General features: G+C 40.2%; 1 protein-coding gene across 1 annotated transcript; it reads right to left on the bottom strand.

The window, feature by feature from the left end:
* Positions 1 to 8,399: 8,399 nt before the first annotated feature.
* On the bottom strand, positions 8,400 to 19,031 carry KRT23 (keratin 23). Its single transcript, XM_013201949.3, has 8 exons — positions 18,404 to 19,031; positions 14,622 to 14,704; positions 13,427 to 13,583; positions 11,689 to 11,850; positions 11,473 to 11,598; positions 10,523 to 10,743; positions 9,579 to 9,610; positions 8,400 to 8,923 (listed from the first exon to the last, which is right to left on the bottom strand). The coding sequence occupies exons 1-8, from the start codon at positions 18,818 to 18,820 to the stop codon at positions 8,820 to 8,822; spliced, it is 1,302 nt and encodes a 433-aa protein (XP_013057403.1). The 5' UTR covers positions 18,821 to 19,031; the 3' UTR covers positions 8,400 to 8,819.
* Between the last annotated feature and the right edge of the window lie 903 nt (positions 19,032 to 19,934).

Here is a 19,934-nt window from a genome sequence, read left to right as displayed (position 1 = left end):
GCTTGATAGCAAAATAAAATTCGCTGATACATAAAACCTTCAAAACTTTGCTCTGACTTCACCTTGCACAGTGACCTGAATAAAAATGGACATCAGGGTTGGATCAGACATTTGTCTTGGCCACAGGCTCTACTCTTTGAGGTCGAGCTGAACCTTCAGCAGTCCCTTTTCTTCCAAAATCCTCTTGATTATTAAGCGAAAGTGTTCAAGGCATATGCAGCTGGATGCACAGAGCAATAGTATCAAGTTGATATAGTTTTGAAAGATACCAGGCTGAATTTCCCTAGCATTCAGTTTCCTCTCCAATTTGCCTACCAACAATTTCTCTGGTCTTATCAGTTTATATATGCTTCTCCAGCCAAAAAATAACTTGGAATATCTGTAAGAATATTTACTAAGATTGGTATACGTATAATTCATAACACAGGTGGGTTTTACTCTTTTTTTTTCCTCACTAGATATTTTCACAGAATATTTTGAATGAATTATTGAATATATAAACCACTGAAAACTGCAAGAGTGAACAGGAAAGGCTGTAGCTGTACCAGAAATGTAACGTGGGCTGTGTCCCTCAGCTGGCTGGAGGGCAAGTGACTTGTCGTGGCTCACAGCTGCACAGCTCCACTCAGCTGGGAGCGGCTGATAGCTTCTGCTGCCACTCGAACTATGCCCAGGTGTTATCTGGAAGAATATGGGCCGCCTTATTTTTATTCACAGAAATGATTGTAACAGTAGATAATCTAAATAGCTGTTGAGAAACTTCAAAAATATTATACTGTCTGATATCTGCAGCTTCGATCAGGGAAAGAGGTGCTGTTAACGCTTTGCTGGGGCTTTAGTTTGGTAGCGCAGTTTCCAACTCAAGGCTCCGTTGTGCACTCTCCACGGAGGACAGCCTGGGGATGACCCTGCGTAACGCTGCCTGCGGTGATGTGGTCAGTGTGAAGGGTTTGTGTGTAGTCCTAACAAAATGCTCATAGCAACATTAGTAAGTTGTTTGATGTCCTGAAGAACTCTTGCCTGTATGACAGACATTTAGTGCGTATTACAGAGCTATGAAGATAACTCATGAAGGGTTTTGATAACGTGTGCATGCCATTTCGTATTACTCACCCTTACTAACAAGTTATATGTAACCAGTCATGAGAGTTCAAGGAAAAAAGACACACCCAGCTTTGGTTCTGTGTCTGTGCAGCCTTTAGGTGGAACATACGCTTTCCTTTTGGCTGACTGAAGGATTTAACTAAAGAAAAGTCTTTTAGTTCAGGCTTTAGCGATGATCCATTTTCACAGTGAAATCCAGTGCCCGTTTATTAGTCCCGGTAACTACATTGTTGATTTCAGTTTGGGTTTTGTGTCATAAGAATTTGATTCCCAAAGATCTCTTATAATGCAGTTGTGAAAAGACTTCCACTGTACAAAGTGCATTCAGGAAGAGGAATTCCATGTTCAATATTCCGGCCATATTCCACTATTCAGTATTTCTGTGACTGAGAAATTCCCCTTCTCTTCGTAGCCTATTTACGAGAAGACGTTTCTTCTTGATTTATGCCATCCAGTTTACAACAAAGGAAACTATGTAACATGAGCTTTTGGGGCAAAATTGAAATCGTTTTCTTATGTAGATATGAGCCAATAGCAGATTTTGAATTCTTTTTTTTTATTATTATAATTTTTTATTTTTTCCTGTAAGACTGAAAAAGTACTTAGGACAATTCTCCACCCTGAACTTATATTTGCACTAAACTTGTATTTGTTAATGCCAATGCTGCACCCTAGAACGCAAACAGTAAACAGAGATGTTTTGTGTTTTGCAGACTGTGATCCAGGAGCGCTGTGTAGCAATATAGATTGAGAAAGCATGATTTCCCTGATGGCTGAAGCTACAGGGAGCAATAATCCCTGCAGTCTGCGGGAAAATTTCCTTTGCACCTGTTATTAGGAGGTGTCCCCTGCTGGTCTCTTTTATCTGGGAGTCACTAAATTGGGAACAGTGTGGGTCTGACTGAAGTTCATGGGAAGAAAAAAAAGATTCCTCACTATTGCCATTGCTTAGTCTTTTGAAAGAACAGAGGATTTCCCACAGAACGAGTGGATGGAGCTTGTCCAAGCTACAAAAGCACCGTAACCAAAGCAGATGAGAGCAAGGACCAGATGATGTCACTAATTAACCGGCTGCACATAAGCCCTGAACATCTGCAGCACGAGATCAGTGTAAACTGTCTTCCTCACATATATAGTTTTTCCCTATTTCCCTCTCCTTTTTATCTTTTGTCCAGTGAAAATATCCTAATCATCAAAACACCTCACCTTATTATTTTCTGCGGTGAGCTTTTGACCAGAGGTAAATTTAAAACATCCCTTTAAATTGTATGATACTTGTAGAAGTACTCCAGATCTCGGAGTGGTGCGCACGGCAATGTGTAGGATACATCCTTCCCCAACCACAGGTTGCAAATGAAAGTCGGGAGCTGCCTTTCCTGTCTTAGCTGCTCTCCTCGAGCAGAATCAGATTTCAGTGCCAAGGAAAACAGCTCCAGGCCATACAAATGAGCCTTCTCTTCTTTTTCTCCCCTAAAAGTATCATGAATATCAGCTCTAATATAATCTAAAAGTCTATCAGCAGGAATTTTTCCCTTGTAAAAATCATGTGCAACGGTGGACTGAGAAAAGCAGTAAGCCGGTGAATTTTGCATTTTTCCTAGGTGTGGCAACAGCCAATAGCAATATTTGCTGAACATCTGTGAACATGAATGTGTGGTTTGTATACAGTCATATCAAACCATTTAAAGCTAGCTTAAAGCTGAAACAGTTCAGTAACCATGAGCAGATATTCCGAGATCATAGATCATGAAATATCCCGACTTGGAAGAGCCCCACAAGGCTCATTGAGTCCAACTCGTGGCTCCACACAGGACTACCTCAAACCTAGCTGCATGATTCAGTAAGCAAATGCCATTTTCATGGCCCTGTGCAAATATATGCACACACTGATAGTACACCATAAAAGCTGTGTGTGAACACACTGCATCGCACGCATTCACATTTGTGTAGAATTTTTCCCTAGCTTTTTTTTAAAAAGCAGTCTTTGTCATTTCAGGAATGTGCAATACACAAATATTTCAACAGAAGTTTCCAGTTAAAAATGCCTCATTGGCCTTAAGCACCGCACAGAAGGCACAGAGATTCACAGGAGCGGTTGCTGTCATACCATAGTCATGGCAGTCCCATTTTCATACCATTTGGAGCAGAAGTGCAGCGCGTGTATAGCTGTTTGTCACTAGAGGCCACCACACGCCTTCTGAAAAGAGCTGCGGGTGCGAGGCCGTGTAGTATTTGCTGCAAGTGGAAGAAGCCGTGCTGGAACCTGAACACGGTTAGTGCAAGTGGCGTATTACATAACAAAAGTTCACATACTGCCCACTTTTCTGTTCCTATGTCCAGAAGAAAAATGTTTTGCATAGCTCTTGCGGCCAAACGTGTGAAGTAGTGTTTATCTTCACAGCCACAAGCTGTAATTACAAAGAGTTTAGCGTTGTGTACGGCAGGGAGCTTGTAAGCAATGGCAACGAGGATTATCTATCTTTCCGAATCCTGAAAGCTGAATTTGTGGTGGTAGGCGTGTTCATTACCCCTTTGAATGACGCCCCTTTCTTTGTGACTGATACTCGAATATCTTAATTTTTAGAGAGCAGTAAGCTCTAGACATTAAAGGATTTTTTGTTGTGTTTTTGGGTTTTTGTTTGTCTGTTTGTTTCTGCTTTTATGTTTTTGTGGCAATGTTATTTCCAGTGGGACATAACATTCACAAAAAGGTAACCGCTCTGAAACTGTTCTGTGGCAAGATTAACAAAGAAATAGAGCCTGGACACTGAAATGGCTTAAAAAAATATTATTTGTCTCTACAATAAGGAAGGAAAGAAGTGTTGTTGTTTTTTCCTGCACTGGTAACTTTAAAATCAGAGTTTTCTGTCTACTTCTAAGAGCATTTACATATTTCCTGCTTTGAAATTGCTCTGCTAAGAGTTGCTTCCAGTTTAGCTGTTTTATGCATTTTATGCTTTAGTTTCTTGCAGGCATGATTCAGGAGGTGTAGATTTGAGCCAAAGCGGGTACTTTTTCTCTGGAACTATCAGACTTCTATTCTAAAGAAGTCCTGTGCAGTTTGTCAGCTACTTGTCAGCTTGTTTCTTTCTTCTTTTCCCCGCCTGCTGCAAATAATTATTCCCCTAAATTAAATTAAGTTTTCTTTAATTAAATTATATTCCTCCTTTTCGTTGCTTTCATTACAGCCTAATAACAGCCTATCAAATTAAATCCTTTTGACTTGTCCTTAGGACGTTGCACTGCAGAAAAATTTACCCCTGAAGTCTAGATAGTTATTGAAAGCGTCTTTACCACAGCTGATGTTAGGATTTTATGCCTTTAAGCTTCTGATGCATATTCAGACATTCAAAAGGCAATTTAATATGTCTAGAAGAAGCAGCCATGCACCTGTTTCACCATGAGGTCATGTCTAGTACTTTGTCAGCTGTAAGTTTCAGTCATAAGGACCGTCCAAAATACAGTTGTAACATATTGATACTTGTGTTTAGCGTGGTATTTTTGCAAACAATTCCTTTATGCCAGCCCTTTGATGTATGGCTCAAATAGGTCATTTCAGTATAGTTATACAATTAAAAATATCTTTAAAATGTAACTTGAGAAGAAACACAGAACTGTGCTGAGGAAGGAATGAAGAGGAAGTAGTATGTAGTAAAACAGGCCCCAGATTATTTCTGATTTCACGAAGCCAAGTGCGCATTAGAGTCGGTAATTAAGATGCTTTTGCTTTATAGTGCAGGAAGTGTGGAGGGCAGGGGGTACAAGCCTCTCAAGCATTATTCTTTACTCGCTTTCCTGTTCATAGATTCTTCCTTTTTCTACGTGATTCATACACAGGAACAGGCATCTCACAGCAGAAGTTTAGACACCTTTATAGGTCAGGGTGTGGACATTGTGAAATGCTTTACTGGCTCTTCCACCTATTCTCTGTGCTTCAATAATAGTATGCAAACAGTGTTTTTAGCAGTGTTGTAAATGCTAGATTTTGTTTTCTTCTCTTACTGAAATGACTGGCTTAATTTTCCATCTGTATTAACAAGGCAGGTACAAAGCAAAATTTTGCATTCGCGAGAAGTTTCTTGCTCATAAATAAGAAACAAACCTGCCAATGTGTGGCCACATCACCAGAAAGAATGTGTGATTAATAGCACAAACCATTACTGCATTACCTCATTGCAAACTTCTTCCAGAGGATCAACAATTCACTTACCAAAGCTGCATATTGTAATACACCTTAATAAGTTTTAACATTTCTACAAGTGAAATGAGCTGTGACTCATAACACCTTCTGGAGTGCATTCAAGTCTGTTATAAATCACGCTGGAGGATTATTTAGTGCAGGACTTCCTTAAATGGCAGGTGAAACTACAAGAAGTGTTTTGAGAATGCTGATGGTTTCAGCCTCCTTTTATAGACTCTAAGTTCCTCTGTCTTGTCAGTTTGCAGAAGTATTGTTACCTCATTCTCTTAGACTTAGAAATGACATTATCTCCCAATGATAGTTTTCTACTCTCCAATCCTTCTATGGAGTATTATCTGTGGGTATTCATTCTGAGTGTGCTATTTTTTACGATACTTCAAATCAAAAAAATTGCAGTTTCCTTCGGGCCTGGGTCAGTCACTTCCTTGATACTGAAACAGCACTTCTGTGTACGTCTAACACTGATAAACTCCAGCTAGCAGACTGTTCAAACAGTTTTAGTACAATAAAATAACAGCATAATTTAAAATAATAAAATAAAGCAATCGTGAGGATTTCCTTTCCTTCAGGACGCTGATGTGAGACTTAGAGAAAGAAGCACGTGGCATCTTGTTTTTAGAATGTCCCAAATACTACAAAATCAGCAAACCCACACTGTCATAATGTTTTTCACACGAGTAATTTTAGTAGGGCTACTGACTCATGTAAATTGAAGAACGTGATCAAATTAGGTGCGGGGTCTTGACCAGCAGTGCACCCTTGAAATGAATCAGTCAGATTATCTCTCCAGCGTGATCAGGTACAGAAGGGTTGCTGGAACTGAGAGTGGCTCTTTGCGGAAGTCGAATTATCTAATAGCTGAGGTAAGTAGAAGCTGTGAAGTGACGAATTCTAATTTAGTCTCTATCAGTGACTTTCTTTGCAGCCTTGAGCAAGTTGTGTCATCTCTTTTTCCAATTTCTCAAGCAATAAAATGGGAATGATAATACCATCCCGCTCATTATCGCCCTAACTTCATCTCTCAGTGTGTTGTGAGAATGTGAACAGTGCATGTAAGAGGTGGATATTAGAATCATTATTTATTATTCAGGGCACAGAACGAAAATTCAGAAATAATGAATAACCACCAGAGATAGGGCAGCACGTGGCCGGTGACACAGTATAATTCGTTAGCTGTCCAACAGAAAGAAATCTGCAGTGAAACGCAGTTTTGTAAAGACATGAGAAATGTCCAGGAATAAGCATTTTTTGACATAGAATACCTGCCTTCATTTAGAAAATTGAGTGTAGTGTGACTAATATTTATGTGTTTCAGGACTAATTGGTTTACTTAAATTATTAAAAGCAGTCTGAATGGGTGCATTAGAGTCACCGACGTGTGATGATGTTGGCAAACTGCGTGAACTGTGAGGCCAGCGTAATGAACCACACCGCTCTGACCATTACAGGCTGCAGTGACATAGCTGTTAGAGAAGGTTAAAATCTTCAGAGCAGTGGGGTGGAAGGGGAATTCTGCTTTACACCTCTGCCAGTGATGTTTACACCACAGCCACGCTTAGCACAGGCGTGCAGGGAGTGCATCTCTCACTTCTGCATGGGAGGATGCTCGGGCAGAGCAAAGCCAACGCACTGCACGAGAATGTGAAATAAAAACAGGCTTGTTCTGTAAAAGCCTGCAATTACTGAGTTTTCTTTATTCATTCCTTGTAGTTTAGCACAATCAAAATCTAGTACAGGACAGATCCTTTGCTTTGATTTAGAAGTAAGGAACCACTTAGAAGTTTTTATAATTACTTGTGTCACAGCAATGCCGATATGCTCTGTAAATTTGATAACTAAATATATCTCTAAATAGCACAGAAAATCGGACAAGAAGACCTAGGCACAATTTGTCCAGATGCTACAAACACCAGGTCTGGCTTGTTGGATCTGGTAAGCCATAAGGAAGGACATTGTTAATTAGCCAAGAGTTACCAGTCCTGTATTACAAGTTTTACCCAATTTAAAGAAACCATTAGGTAATCCATTCAATGCTTTCGGGATCTCTTTGTGCAACAAGGGTGGAGAGTGGGGGAAGGAGGGACAAGGGGGGGATCGTGAACTGGTCCTAACATGCCAGTAAGAGTGCTTTGTGTTGTAGAGATGGACTTTGTTTATTTTAAATCTGCATTTTCTTTGAAATTTTTGCTTTCTTTTGTGAGCCTTGTTTCAAAGCAAAGCTGGTAGCAAGAATCCTTTATGAAGGTCCCTTATGAGTAGGTATGAAAGAGTACAATGGCAATTTCACTCTTGAATATGAGACTGCCCAGAACATACTGTTTTATATGCAGACTTTGGAATGCAAATCCGTACAGACACTCTTGGGGCTCCATTTCGGCTCTCTTAGTTCTGCTCTCCGGCCTTCATTGTCTAAACAGTCCTAATAATGCTGTGGGTTTTTTTCTTCCTTAGTTTTTAGTGTTGTGTATCTCTGGAAATTTTCATATTGCTGCTAGGGTCTCCTGTTGGTGACTGGGCTGACGTGAGAAAGGGGAAGAGTGGGTTTGGCTAACGAACTCGGGCCTGTCCCCTTCCAGCACTGGCAGCATGGTATGCACTGCATATACCAGTCTGTCCTGACTGCAGAACCCGTCAACAAAACCGAGGAGCATTAATATGAAAGCAAATTGCTGAAATGGTGTTTTGAATTAAATAGGTCACTGAGAATGTATGAGAGTGGCTGCAAAAGTACTTAGAGTCTGAAAGAAAACGCATAAAGATAGTTGAAGAAAATTTCTCTAACGCTGAAGAATAAATGATTGTTTCCAGGATGAATATTTTCGTAAAGTGCGCTTTACAACAGTACTGCTGATAACCCTGTTTTAAATGGTGCAAACCAAAAGTTTTATGTAAGGAAGTCTGATAGCTTTGCTTATATAAATATCACCTGTAGCTTGCGTCACGGCTTTTGTTCTTATTTGTGTCCTTCCACTTTCATACTCGCTGAAACAATGAGGCTTTTGCAGTCTGTTGGACCTGCGTCAATAGCATTGCCATTTGGGGCTGGTGCATACTTAAAAAAAGCAAAATCAGAAATACCAATGACCAGTACAAGTAATGGAAAAAGGTTTATTGGCAGCAGTGAGGTATATGATAAGAGACATAAGACCGAAGTTAAGAGATTATTCACGTTAAATTATAGTTAATTTGCAGAGCAATAAATGAACCACAGATGGAGATTCATGCCCCGGTGAGATGTGCATAATACATATATTACCAACTCAGACAGTCATTTCCATTGAGTAGTTTGTCTTCAGCGTTGTGGTGACTAGAAGCCCTTTAACATATCAGTTCTACCTAGCTCTGCGTGGCACTTTTCAGCAGTAGGCTGCAGGTCAGCTTAGGAGTGAGCTCACTACGGTATCCCCTTTTCACACACACCGAGACCAACACACAGCACGAGTTGCGCAGGGGAGTTCTCAGAGGCTGCGCGTTAGCCCGCCGGGGGAGCCAGGAGCTGGCAGGACTTCTTGCTTCATGCTTGCTGGTGGATCTCGTTGACGGTGGAGGATACCACCTGCCCGTTCACACTGTCGTGCACAATTGCTTTGATCTTTCGATTGGTCAGCCCGGCGTATTCTGAAAGAAAATGAAAGGCTAATTATACAAGAAGCAATGCTGAGAAGAGATGATGCAGGGAAAACTTCATTTACAGTAATTTACCAGCTGCCTCCTCAACTGATTTATCTTTACATGTTTCCCTTTAAGTCAATACTTACTGCTCTTTGTGAAATGTTAACAAAGTCACCCCGGGCCTTGTCCAGGTCAGGGCAAATGAATAATAAAGCTGCATCCCAGCCAATGCAAATCTAACTTCAGAGCAAATTAACCTGCATGTCTGTAGGTCATGCTCATACCAGAATATGAGTTTCCAGACATGCAGATTTTGTTTGCTCTCAAGTCCTAAGACTGTTTTAGTCACCAAATGGAGTCTCTGCCTCCTCATATACCATGAAAGCTTTAGGCTCGAGTCTGAGCTCTGGACAGCGTGCTTCACTGGCAGCGGTCAGTGTGAAGAGCAGCCCGTGAGCAGGCAGACGCAGCAGAATGGGCTCTGAAGTGCAGTCCTTCGCAGATGAATCACTGAAATTATTCTCAAATGTGGCCTACATGAGAATTAATTGCAATGCAAACCTTTCATAGCTCCTTAAGATGAAAATTATTCTGAGTAAAATTTGATTGGAAATGACAATAATTAAAAACTACTATAGAGAACAAAATACGGGACTTTTACCTTTAGCTTTCAATTCAGATTTTTTTGTTTTCCTGTAAAGAAAATGAAACAGACAAAGTGATGAATATACTCATCTCAAGAAGTTATCCCCTTCAACTCACCGATTCTAAGGAGGCCTCATACCAATATGAAAAGAGATGGAAACAAAAAAAAATAAGAAGGGACTTTTTGTAGTATACGAACTTTTCATTAGTCGTAGGTACAGATGCCCTCAGCTGAAGCTGTTCCCTTGTGCATTCAGTATCACTTCTGTTAAGGACAGGCACATTGCTCCCCGGATGTTCTGAGCTGCTCAGGTCCCAGCCTGGTTCCTGATGCCCAGCCCTGTACTTGGTGCCCCACTGCCCTGGCTCCGGAGGTGCTCAGTTATTGTTAACCTTCCTTTTTCTATTTTGTGTAAATAAGCCATGCTCTGTGTATCAGATGGGAGAACAAAGAATAGAGAGGCCCAGAGATTTCTGAATGCAGAGATTCAGAAAAAAGAAAAAAAAAAAAAAAGATGGGGAAACCAAGCAGCCCCTCTGCACAGGGCCATGCTGTGTGGGTTTGTGTGCTGGTTCTTGTAGCTGCAGGTGGCTGAGCTGAAAGCTGCACTTGACTCCGGGCTTCGTTTTGATCTAGAACTTGTCTTGAAGATTGGAAATGACTATGAGTTTTACTGAAATTGGCATTTTTTTCCTCAGCAGAGAGAGGCATGCTGAGGGAATGTAGAAATTATTTTTAAAAATATATTGCATTAATTTAGGTAATCCAGATTACACAGATTCAAGTTTCTCCTTATATTAAATGGCTCAAGCTTTGTATTAAGATCCGTCAAATTAAAATACCAGCCCTTCATGTAGTATGGAACTCACAAGCTTTGATTAAACATAAACAAACAAATAAATAAGCTGAAAACAAGAACTCTCTTCTCATCTATTCCAGTCAGGGCAACTTTGCCTTACCCGTCTACATTCCCTTCCAGCAGCAGGCGGTAAGTGGAAATTTCCTTCTCCAGGCGTGTTTTAATCCCAAGAAGAACTTTGTATTGGTTATTTTGCTGCTTGATGTCATGACGAAGCTGGCTTAGCTCTTCCTCACATTTGGAGATGACCTGCTGCATGTTTTGAAGTGCAACAGCATAGTAATTCCGGGTGTCAGCCAAGGTGTCTTCCAGCATGTGTTTCTGACAGCAGATAACAATTCTATGATTATTATTTATGTAGCAGGTATAATGCAGAAATACCAGCAAATTTGGTCCCTGGCCAGGAGATTACAAAATGCAGGTTGTGGTCATCTAAACACTTATGCACTTGCATGACTATTCACGTGAAAACAGCAGAATCATGAAGCTGTGTTGTGTGTGCATAATGAAAGGCAAAAACTGAGTAATTTGTCCCTGCCATAATGCTTATTCTCAAAAGCTGTTGCTCCTGTAACTGCTGACTTTTTTGTCAGTTCCTGCTTTTGCTGTACAGGATTGCTTCAAAGTCTCCAAGACATGGATATGTGAACTTTCACCTCTACAAAAGCTGAATTTTTATTAAAGCTGTATTTTTCACAGTTTAGCTGTATTTTTCACAGTTTAGATATTTCATGTGCTATAACAGGGTTTGTAAATATGAAATTTATATTATCTGTCTTCTTTTTAGATCATGGAGTCAGTTCTCCTGTATTTTCTTTTTCTTCTCCCCATATATTGTTGTGAGACATTTTCCATGTTTTGGTGATGGTTGCTGAATCTACTTTCCATGTTCTGGCAAAGTCAAGTATGGTCCAAATTCCAATTTCACTTACACTTTAATAACTACAAGAAAATTACGCTAGGCATGATTTAAGCAAAGAATTGGTCCAAGGCAGGTCCTATGAATTTATGATATAACAGTGGCCAGCCAGAGATGTCTGCAGTAGATACCTTACTCATCTGTGCCTGCAGCTCAATGTCCAGGGACTGTAAAGTACGGGTTAGATCCTTGATCTCGTTCTCACTGCTCTGTATCTCTTCTGGATTAGGGACTGCTGCCAGAGACGCAGCTGAGCTCTGCGGAGCAAAACAAGAGAAAAGTTTACTGATTCTGGCAGTCAGGTACAGCAACAGGGGTCTTTGAAATGAACAGGAAAGAGCTGTTACCAGTTCTTTGTACCAACTGTCGAGGCTTTGACGATTCTTTTCAATTATGGCTTCATAATCTTGTCTTATTTCTGCTAGAATCTTGGCTAGGTCTTCAGGAGGTGGTGCATTTACTTTTACATTGACTTTGAAGTCCTGTGATGAGCGATTTGCTTCCATATCCTGTTGATAGCAGATGAAACAAGCAAACTTGTTCATGAAAAGGGAAACAGTTTTTGTCCCTGTCTTGTCTCCTTCAGTTCCATCCTCTCAAAATACCCACAATATTTTTTTTCATTATAATAGTTTGTTATATAGATTAGTTAACACTATTTTGAAAATGTATATGTGGATCATAGTGTGACATGACTTAAACCAGTAACTGATACCTGCTTCCATGGCAGATCTGTGCTAGAGAGCTCAATAAAAAACATTGCAGAAGATCTTTTCAAATAATGTTTTTGGAAGATATATATTTAATGAAGAAGCACTGAGGTTTTTAGTTTATTTGTCTATTATGAGCCTAGAACTTTTCATGAAAATCTAACAGTAATTTCATCTTTCTTACCCTGTATGTTAATATTTATGGAACTATAACTAAGTTTACAGGAGAGTAATATAAAAGTTCTATGTAATTGTTAAAGGAATAATTGGATTAAAACATATAATTACTGTGTAAACAACATAATTACAGGACAAGTCGAGCAGGTACGGTAACATTCCTTTTGCTGTAGCACAATCTTATGTGCTAGGTACCATTTTCAAAAGCGTCCAGGCAAAGCAGCATTTTGGGTATGACATCACGGCCCCTGCAATGTAGATCAGCTGGACATGCTGATGTCTCTGTTGGTTGCCTTGATTCCCAAAACTGTTTCATGACAGCTGTTTAGTTTGTATCCTGCGCCATAAGGGGACCAGCCAAAGGAAGTTTCACCTGCTGCTTTGTAACCCTTGTGTTTCTATTCTTTATAGTAACCCACAGGTAGTGAGTAGGGTCTTTGGTTCTGTATTAGATATTAACTGAAAGCAACACCAGATCAAGCAAAATGAAAGCAGCATGTTGTCCCGCAGTGGTATTACATAAGGGGGAATAACAGAGACTACTCTGGTATAGCTCTGAATTAAGACAGCAGCACGTTTTTTGACAGGGAGTGAGTGATATCTAATTAATTATGCTTAGAGTTTTACAAGAATAAGTAGTCTCACGTGGCTTCACTAACCAATCTTTTCAATTTTGATCCCTTGTGAATTTAAGATCTGTTTAGTTCGGGTCAGCCTGCTCTAGGGAACCCTGCTTGAGCCGGAGGGTTGGGCAAGATGACCCCGAGAGGTCCCTTCCATCTCAACCGCTCCGTGACTCTGTGAAATGATATATCCCGAGGTGAGGGGAAAGGCTGCGGTCTGAAAAACTCTGCAGCAACCAGTAACGCTTCCTGTTTACGTGAAATTTCTGTGTACGTAGATCTAGGTATTTCTGAGAACATTTCTGTCAAATATGGAAGTTATTATTAGCTGCGTGCAACAAATGAGTAGCTGACTAGAAAAGCGTCTGGGAGAAATACAGCAATCTGTTATCCTTCCTGAAATCCTGGTTTAGTTGGTAAAGTAGCACACATACTTCGTGCCTCATCCGACTCTCGTTGCTCTGTCAGAAACATGGTTGGGTTCTGAATCATCAATCCCATTTATAGATTGTGGATCTTACTCAAAGTTAATTACACAGTAGCAAAGATTTGTATGATAGTGTAACTTTTTCTACCTCCTCATGGTCTTTCCTCCTGAGGATGTGCTCTTCTCGCAAGCCTTCAATTTCCATTTCCAGATCTGTTGTAACAATGGTCAGGCCGTCGAGCTCCTTACGCAAGTTCTCAACATCACACTGCACTCCCTGCCTGCGAGTCTTCTCGGCTTCGTACCTTTATCGGGAAGGAGAAGAGAAAGCCTGAGATCAAACTGCCTCGTGTATAAGTAGTGCCACAGAGAAGTAGACGTGCTTAAGTCCTCCAAGAGGGGAACTAGAGAGAACAAAAAACTGAGGAAACAGATTCTGTTTCTAAAATAAGTTCTTTGATAAATTCTTGAACAGTCTTAAAAAGTAGATATGTTTCGTTATTGCTTTTTTTTTTTCCTTTTCTTTTTCCTTGTCACAGCTCCTCTATGGAATGGACTAGTTGTTTTCTCTTTTATTTTTCCTTTTTAACATTCACCAAGTTATGAAAGCTTTGGGAATGGAGTGCTCTGAGTCTGTACATTTATTACAATGCTATCAAAAGCCGTGAGATTTTCAATAGCTGATCACATCTATTAAAAAAAAAAGACAAGATCTTCATGATTCCTAAGAAGCCTGATTTACAGAAATGTAAATTCCTTTCCTGGGCAAAAATCTACCTGGAAGTTCTCAGTCCAAGCATTTCGGCTTTTTAAATGGCCTGAAAACTCTTTCAGCAATGTCCTGAACAGTCAAACTGTGCGCTGGTAACCAGGGAAGCACTGGCCCATTTACTGTGGCAAAACTACTGAGAATCCAAAGCAGAAGATGCTGAAGGACAGGTATTTCTTGTGGAGCTGGATGGAAGAAGTGATAAGTGCAGGAAGTAGATTTGGGCTGGATTAAGGAAGCGTAGGGTGCAGAGAAGGGTTAATTTGTACTCCCAGATGATGGTTTTAAATGCCTTTTGTCACAAGTATCAAGTGTCTGCTGTAAAACCTGCTCTTCAGGACCTGAACTAAGTATCATAAACAGGGTGACTCAAGGTTGTTCAGCAATCATTTGTGTGTTTTACATCCTTTTTTATCCTTTTTTTAAAATTATTTTTTTGTTTCACATTGGTTTTATTTATTCAGTATCACCAGAAAGCTAAAGTAAAATCGGCATCAGACTGGATTTTCAAGAAAAAGAAATATTTTGCTTAATTCTCTTTCATACGTAATCAGGAAACCAAAAAAGATCTTACTTGAGCCTGAAGTCTTCAGATGCCATGTTAGCATTATCAATTTGTAAAAGGATGCTGGCGTTGGTGATCTTGCCATCCTCAATCTGCAAAACAGAGAATCCAACAGACTCGGTGTTGCCATATATATGGTGACAATGAATAACCTGTGCTATTTAAGATTCCCTCCTGCTTGTATGAAAGAAAAATTAAACTTCAGTTTTAAGGAGTATAGATAAAGAAACTTAGTTTCCGGATTCACTTAGGTGTTTCTGCTATTTTTGTCCGTAATCTTACTTTTTTTTTTTCACTTTGTCTTACTTTCCTGGATATGAAGCAGTAGGAATCATACTATTCCTGGGCAGGCAGAGGATATGGATAACAATACACAAATCTCATGGCATATTACAGAATAATGTCACTGTCTTCCTCCTTCTTTCTGTACTGATTTTGATTCTGTTTAATATTGCCGGAAGAGCAGCCTTGTTCTTGTAAAGATTTAGGGCAAATTTCAGTAAGAAACATTGTTCTGTCTGAGTCCAGTTAAAATGCTGGCATTAATCACATACTCAGAAATAAGCATGTGCATAAACACCTTGCTGAATCAGTGCTGAGAAGCAGAGGTGTAACGATGATGATAGAAGCAACTCATGAGCAGGACAGGACCCCTCTTGTGCTTAAGTCTGGAGTTGTACGGATTGTCATTCTGAGACCAGCACTGGCCCGTTGTCATGATCCAGTCAGTTATTCATCTGCATTTTTTATACCGAAACCTCCAGCAGCATACAGTGATTAATTCGTGATTCTGATTTTGGTTTGAAATGTTGAAATTTGCTCCGAAAGGTAAAGGAGAAAGCGCACCACATCCTTCATTTAGTGTACTCAGGGTGTGCTGAAAAGACTTGTAAGTCCCTGTTAACGTGAGGCAGCTTTGAGCTATAGATCTGAATATGAAAAGCTCAGTATTCCATTCAGAATCTTTGGAATTACTCTAGAACCTCATGCATAATTAGGAGGAACTAGTAATTGTGGGACATCATGTCCTTTTCTACCAGAAAGGAAAGAGATGCATGGTTGCAGCTGCCTTCACTCAATGCTTACATGCCGAAACAAGGTGCTTTATGGCCACAGAGAAATCTCTAGCTGTTTAGAGAGCTCTCAGCCCTTTTTAGCAAAACTTCCCACACCTAAATGAATCACAAACACACCAGGAAATGACAAAATTGTCCTGAAGTGTCAAAAGTTTACCTTAGTTAAAAAAAAAAAAAAAAAGAATGTGCCTGTGGAAGGTTTTAACTAATCTCTAAGACAGAACAAACTGTACGTTCTTAGTGATTAGCAGCACACCTCAGATACTGCCCTGGGACATGATGGAGGCCAGCTAAAGAACTATAACAAGACTCTAAATGTGTCGCTGCCTGGAATTTGTTGTCAGAGAAGAGGCAGTTCTTGAACCCGTCCTCAGATAATGGTAATTTCTGCTACGGAAGGTAACAACTGAGAGGCCATGAGAAAGCACCGTTTGAGTTCTTTGACTTTGTGCCATTTCATAACAGTGCAACACAGCTGCACATAGAAATATATATAAATGTTTTGTGACACTCTGTGCAGTCTGAAAGAATAAAGAATCCAACAGAGGAGTTACAGTTGTCAATGTTTTGCCAACTGTTGTATGATACTGCTGCTATGTCAGTTAGCAGCGCGTTCCAGACGTGGATATTTATCTGTTTATAATTACACTGATTTCTTCACTACATGCATTGTGGATACGGATGTATCACTAACACCAGTCAACAAATTTACAGATGTCTTATTTAAGAACCCACACATTATTATATACAAAATGCACTCAAATTCCTTTTCAAAACAGATTTTTTTTTCAAGAAGGCTTCCTGCACTGACTTGTTCCTCAGTATGCCATGTGTCTTTTGGTCCACAGCATGGATCTTGCCTCCTTGAATGCTCTGTAAATCAGTGTGATTTTTAGCAGTGCCAGATGCTTGAATATGACCACAGAATGTACTGGCATTTATGTGAACATGGAGCCAAGAATGCCTGAAGAACCGGTGCTATTTTACTTTTGGGGAAAATGGAGTGGGGCTGGAGCAAGGCAACTTGCTGCCCTGTCACGTTCATCGTGAATTCGCCCAGGGAAGAGTGTGCTTCCAAATGTAGGACCCAGATGATTATACACGTCGAAGTTTAGATAGCCACTACATCACAAACTTTCTGGGTTATTGGATATATGTTCCTAAATTTTGTCTAAAATTCATTTTGGGTGCTAAATAAGTCTCACCTTTTTAATTTGTGGGCAATTAATTTAATTATGGTTAATAATTAGATACTATATTCTCACTCATTTTACTGGCAGTCATGGTGCTAATTGCAATAATTTATAGAGAAAGTGAAAATCTTGTGTTAATCACTGAATTGGCCCCCGTAAATAATCCTTTATTAGCCCTTCCTCTCCAGTTCAAGCACCACATTAAGACTGGCTGCGATGGCCATTAGTCTAACGGTGCCTGCAGCCAGCACGTAGCTATTTTAGTGGAGAGTGTTAGAATAAAAGTATTTTGAGTACAACCTATTCAAAAGGGGGGGGGGGGGGGGCTTTTCTACAATCAGCATTGTGTTTTTAGTCATGTCATCCTCCTAAATCTTTCTGATTTGTTAATTCCATAAGAATGTGAACACATTATGTTCTTGCTGAACAAGTATTCATCTCTGGATCAGTTAAAAAAAAAAAGTGCTTAAGTGATAGGTTTGGAGACTGATGACCTTTCTTTATCCTTAAAATAGAACTAGGTGATGACAATTCTGGCTCTCCTTGCACATTGCCTGTGGTCAGACTGCCTCATCTTCTGCCTGGAGGCAACACATTTAGCAGTGAGCAGGGAGTTTGATTAAGTCCCTGACCTCTGTCAGCAAATGTGCGGGATAACACCATTTCCAAGTCCTTTAGAAAAAAAATTCTCAGGGTTTTGAGAATGCCAAGTCATCATATTTAAAAAACTGGGGGGAAAACAAGACCATCGCATTTGGAATAGCTTTGCTTTTTGCCCCATATGGCTATGTAAAGTTAATTACAGTGATTAGTCACAGAGATGGTTACAGAGCTAAGTATGTTCATTATGAATACAGATTAATATTATGCTTAAATCTGAAGACACGTGAGTTTGGGAGATTGAAAGAGTTACTGTTGAACGTTAATATTAACTACTGGCGGGAACCAGAAATTCTGCTTTTAATTATAGTGAAAACATCCACAAGGAATTTGTCACTGCTATTTCCTTAATTACAATGAAGTATTTTTCCATCTGATTACATAAACTCCTAGGACCCAAAACTCCTGTAGTTTCATCGTCTGCTGCCACAAGAATCAAAGAAACGAAAGGCAACAGAGTGTCTAAAGGCAGCGTGCATGAGAGAAGGAAGTCTCTTCAGTTTGCCTGCTTTTTAATTTGCTTGAATACATGTGCAGTCTAAAAGATCAAATTCTGCCAGACATAGTTGCTCAAACCACAGTTTCATGTACAGGAATGAACACTTGGCAGCACACAAGTCTCTTTATACTGTCAGTCCTTGCAGAATCCCCTCTGTCTCCTTCCAGACTTTCTTATACCCCTTTCTGCTCCTTGTGGAGGCAAAGAATGTTTATGCCCAGCTCCTGCTACCGCTTTCATTTGTATTTCTGACATTTAAAATGTTTTACTTAATTTTCTTTAAAGGAAAGCCGTCAGCATAACTGAGTACCCAGATTCCTTAAAGGAGCATAGAATGACATAGTTCTTATAGCTCTGACTTACCTGTCTTTGCATGTCAGTGACGTTTTGCTCGTATTGGTTGAAGTCATGCCTCTCTCCATGAGACTTTGTCTTGTGCCACTCTAGGATGCAGCTTTCGAGCTGAGCGTTGGCTGCTTCTAAGGAACGGACCTTGTCCAGATAGGCAGCCAAACGGTCATTCAGGTTTTGCATGGTCTGTTTCTCATTCCCACCCAGGAAGATGCTTTCCCTGTGGTGCTCGCCGAAGCATCCCCAAGATGCCTCTCCTCCGGCAGCCAGACAGAGGGGTCTGGCAGAGGAGAAAGAGGTGTGTATGCTGCTGGCACCACCATCTGCACCTGAAGGTCTGTAAGAAGTTCCTTGCTGGGCCAAACCACACCCTGAACTACCCCTGAGGGACCCAGAAAAAAACTGAAAAGGGCCTTGGCTGGTACTCATGTTTAGCTCAGTTATGGATCTAACCCAATGTTTGACTGACTAGCACTGAGCAGCTTCTTAGCCTTCCCGAAGCAGCTTTATGCCTTTTCCTGTGGGAGTTCCCTTCGATGAATGACTACAGCAACAAGATTGTGTCATCACGAAACGTGCTTCCTCTTGGTCAATTCTGAAGCATTTATGAGCATGCACACACTGTTGTTATTATTTGGAATCACAGCCACATACCGGATTGTTTTCCTTTTGCTTGTTTTCTTTTCTTTTCTTTTTTTTTTCTTCTCTTTTCATATTATAATTGTGAGGTGTGGCTAAAAGCAGTAGGTGTGGAACTGGATCAGCTCTGCTTCGAACTTTTTTCTAACCCTTTAGTAAATACATTATATTTTCCCGTTTTGAAGGGAAGAATATCACCCATTACAGAACACATGGAGAGCTAGGGCAGGGACAGGTCTCCCAGAACCCCTTTTTTTCTGTCGTAATTCTCAGGCTTTAGAATTACAGCAGTCTGTGCCTCCTGAAACCCAGCATGTCCTATCAAGCTGTCATTAGCGTACCAAACAGCTTTAGCCTGTGTGAGACATGAGACTTTAATGAAGTTAACCAAGCTCTATCATTTAGCTAAACTCCAGTCCAAAGTGAGTCAGGCTCAGCTATTCCTTTCAGCTGCCTATTTCTCATAGAAATACACGAGAATTAGATACTTAGCAGTCTTTTCTACTGATTCTTCTTCATGATTCAAGGTGCAGTCATATTTCAGTTTCAGTAGTCTTGTTGTAGTAGATAGTAGTGCAGTAGATAGTAGTGCAGGAATTTAGTGCTGTTACTAAAAGGAGTGCTATTAAGATATTTGTATTTTTAGCTGTAGAAAATATTTAGAATATGAGTTTGTAACAATACTCCCAAAATTGAAGTGGTTATTTAAAGCTACCAATGCTATAAATTGACCTGGCAGTCAAGCAAAAACAGGCTTTCTCAAAAGTGTCAGGTACCTTCTGAAGCTGTATAAATCAAAACCAGAATGGGCAGGTCTGGCTTCTGCAATGATTTTCCCATTCCTCCTGCTTGTAAGGAGGTGATAAATTGCGAAGGGTACCCGTGGCAGGAGCTGGGGTTCTCG

Source organism: Anser cygnoides, chromosome 22 (genome assembly GCF_040182565.1).
Source record: "Anser cygnoides isolate HZ-2024a breed goose chromosome 22, Taihu_goose_T2T_genome, whole genome shotgun sequence".
Taxonomy (NCBI): Eukaryota; Metazoa; Chordata; class Aves; order Anseriformes; family Anatidae; genus Anser; species Anser cygnoides.
The sequence above is the reverse complement of the archived record's forward strand: the minus strand, read 5'-3'. Positions and strand labels throughout refer to the sequence as shown.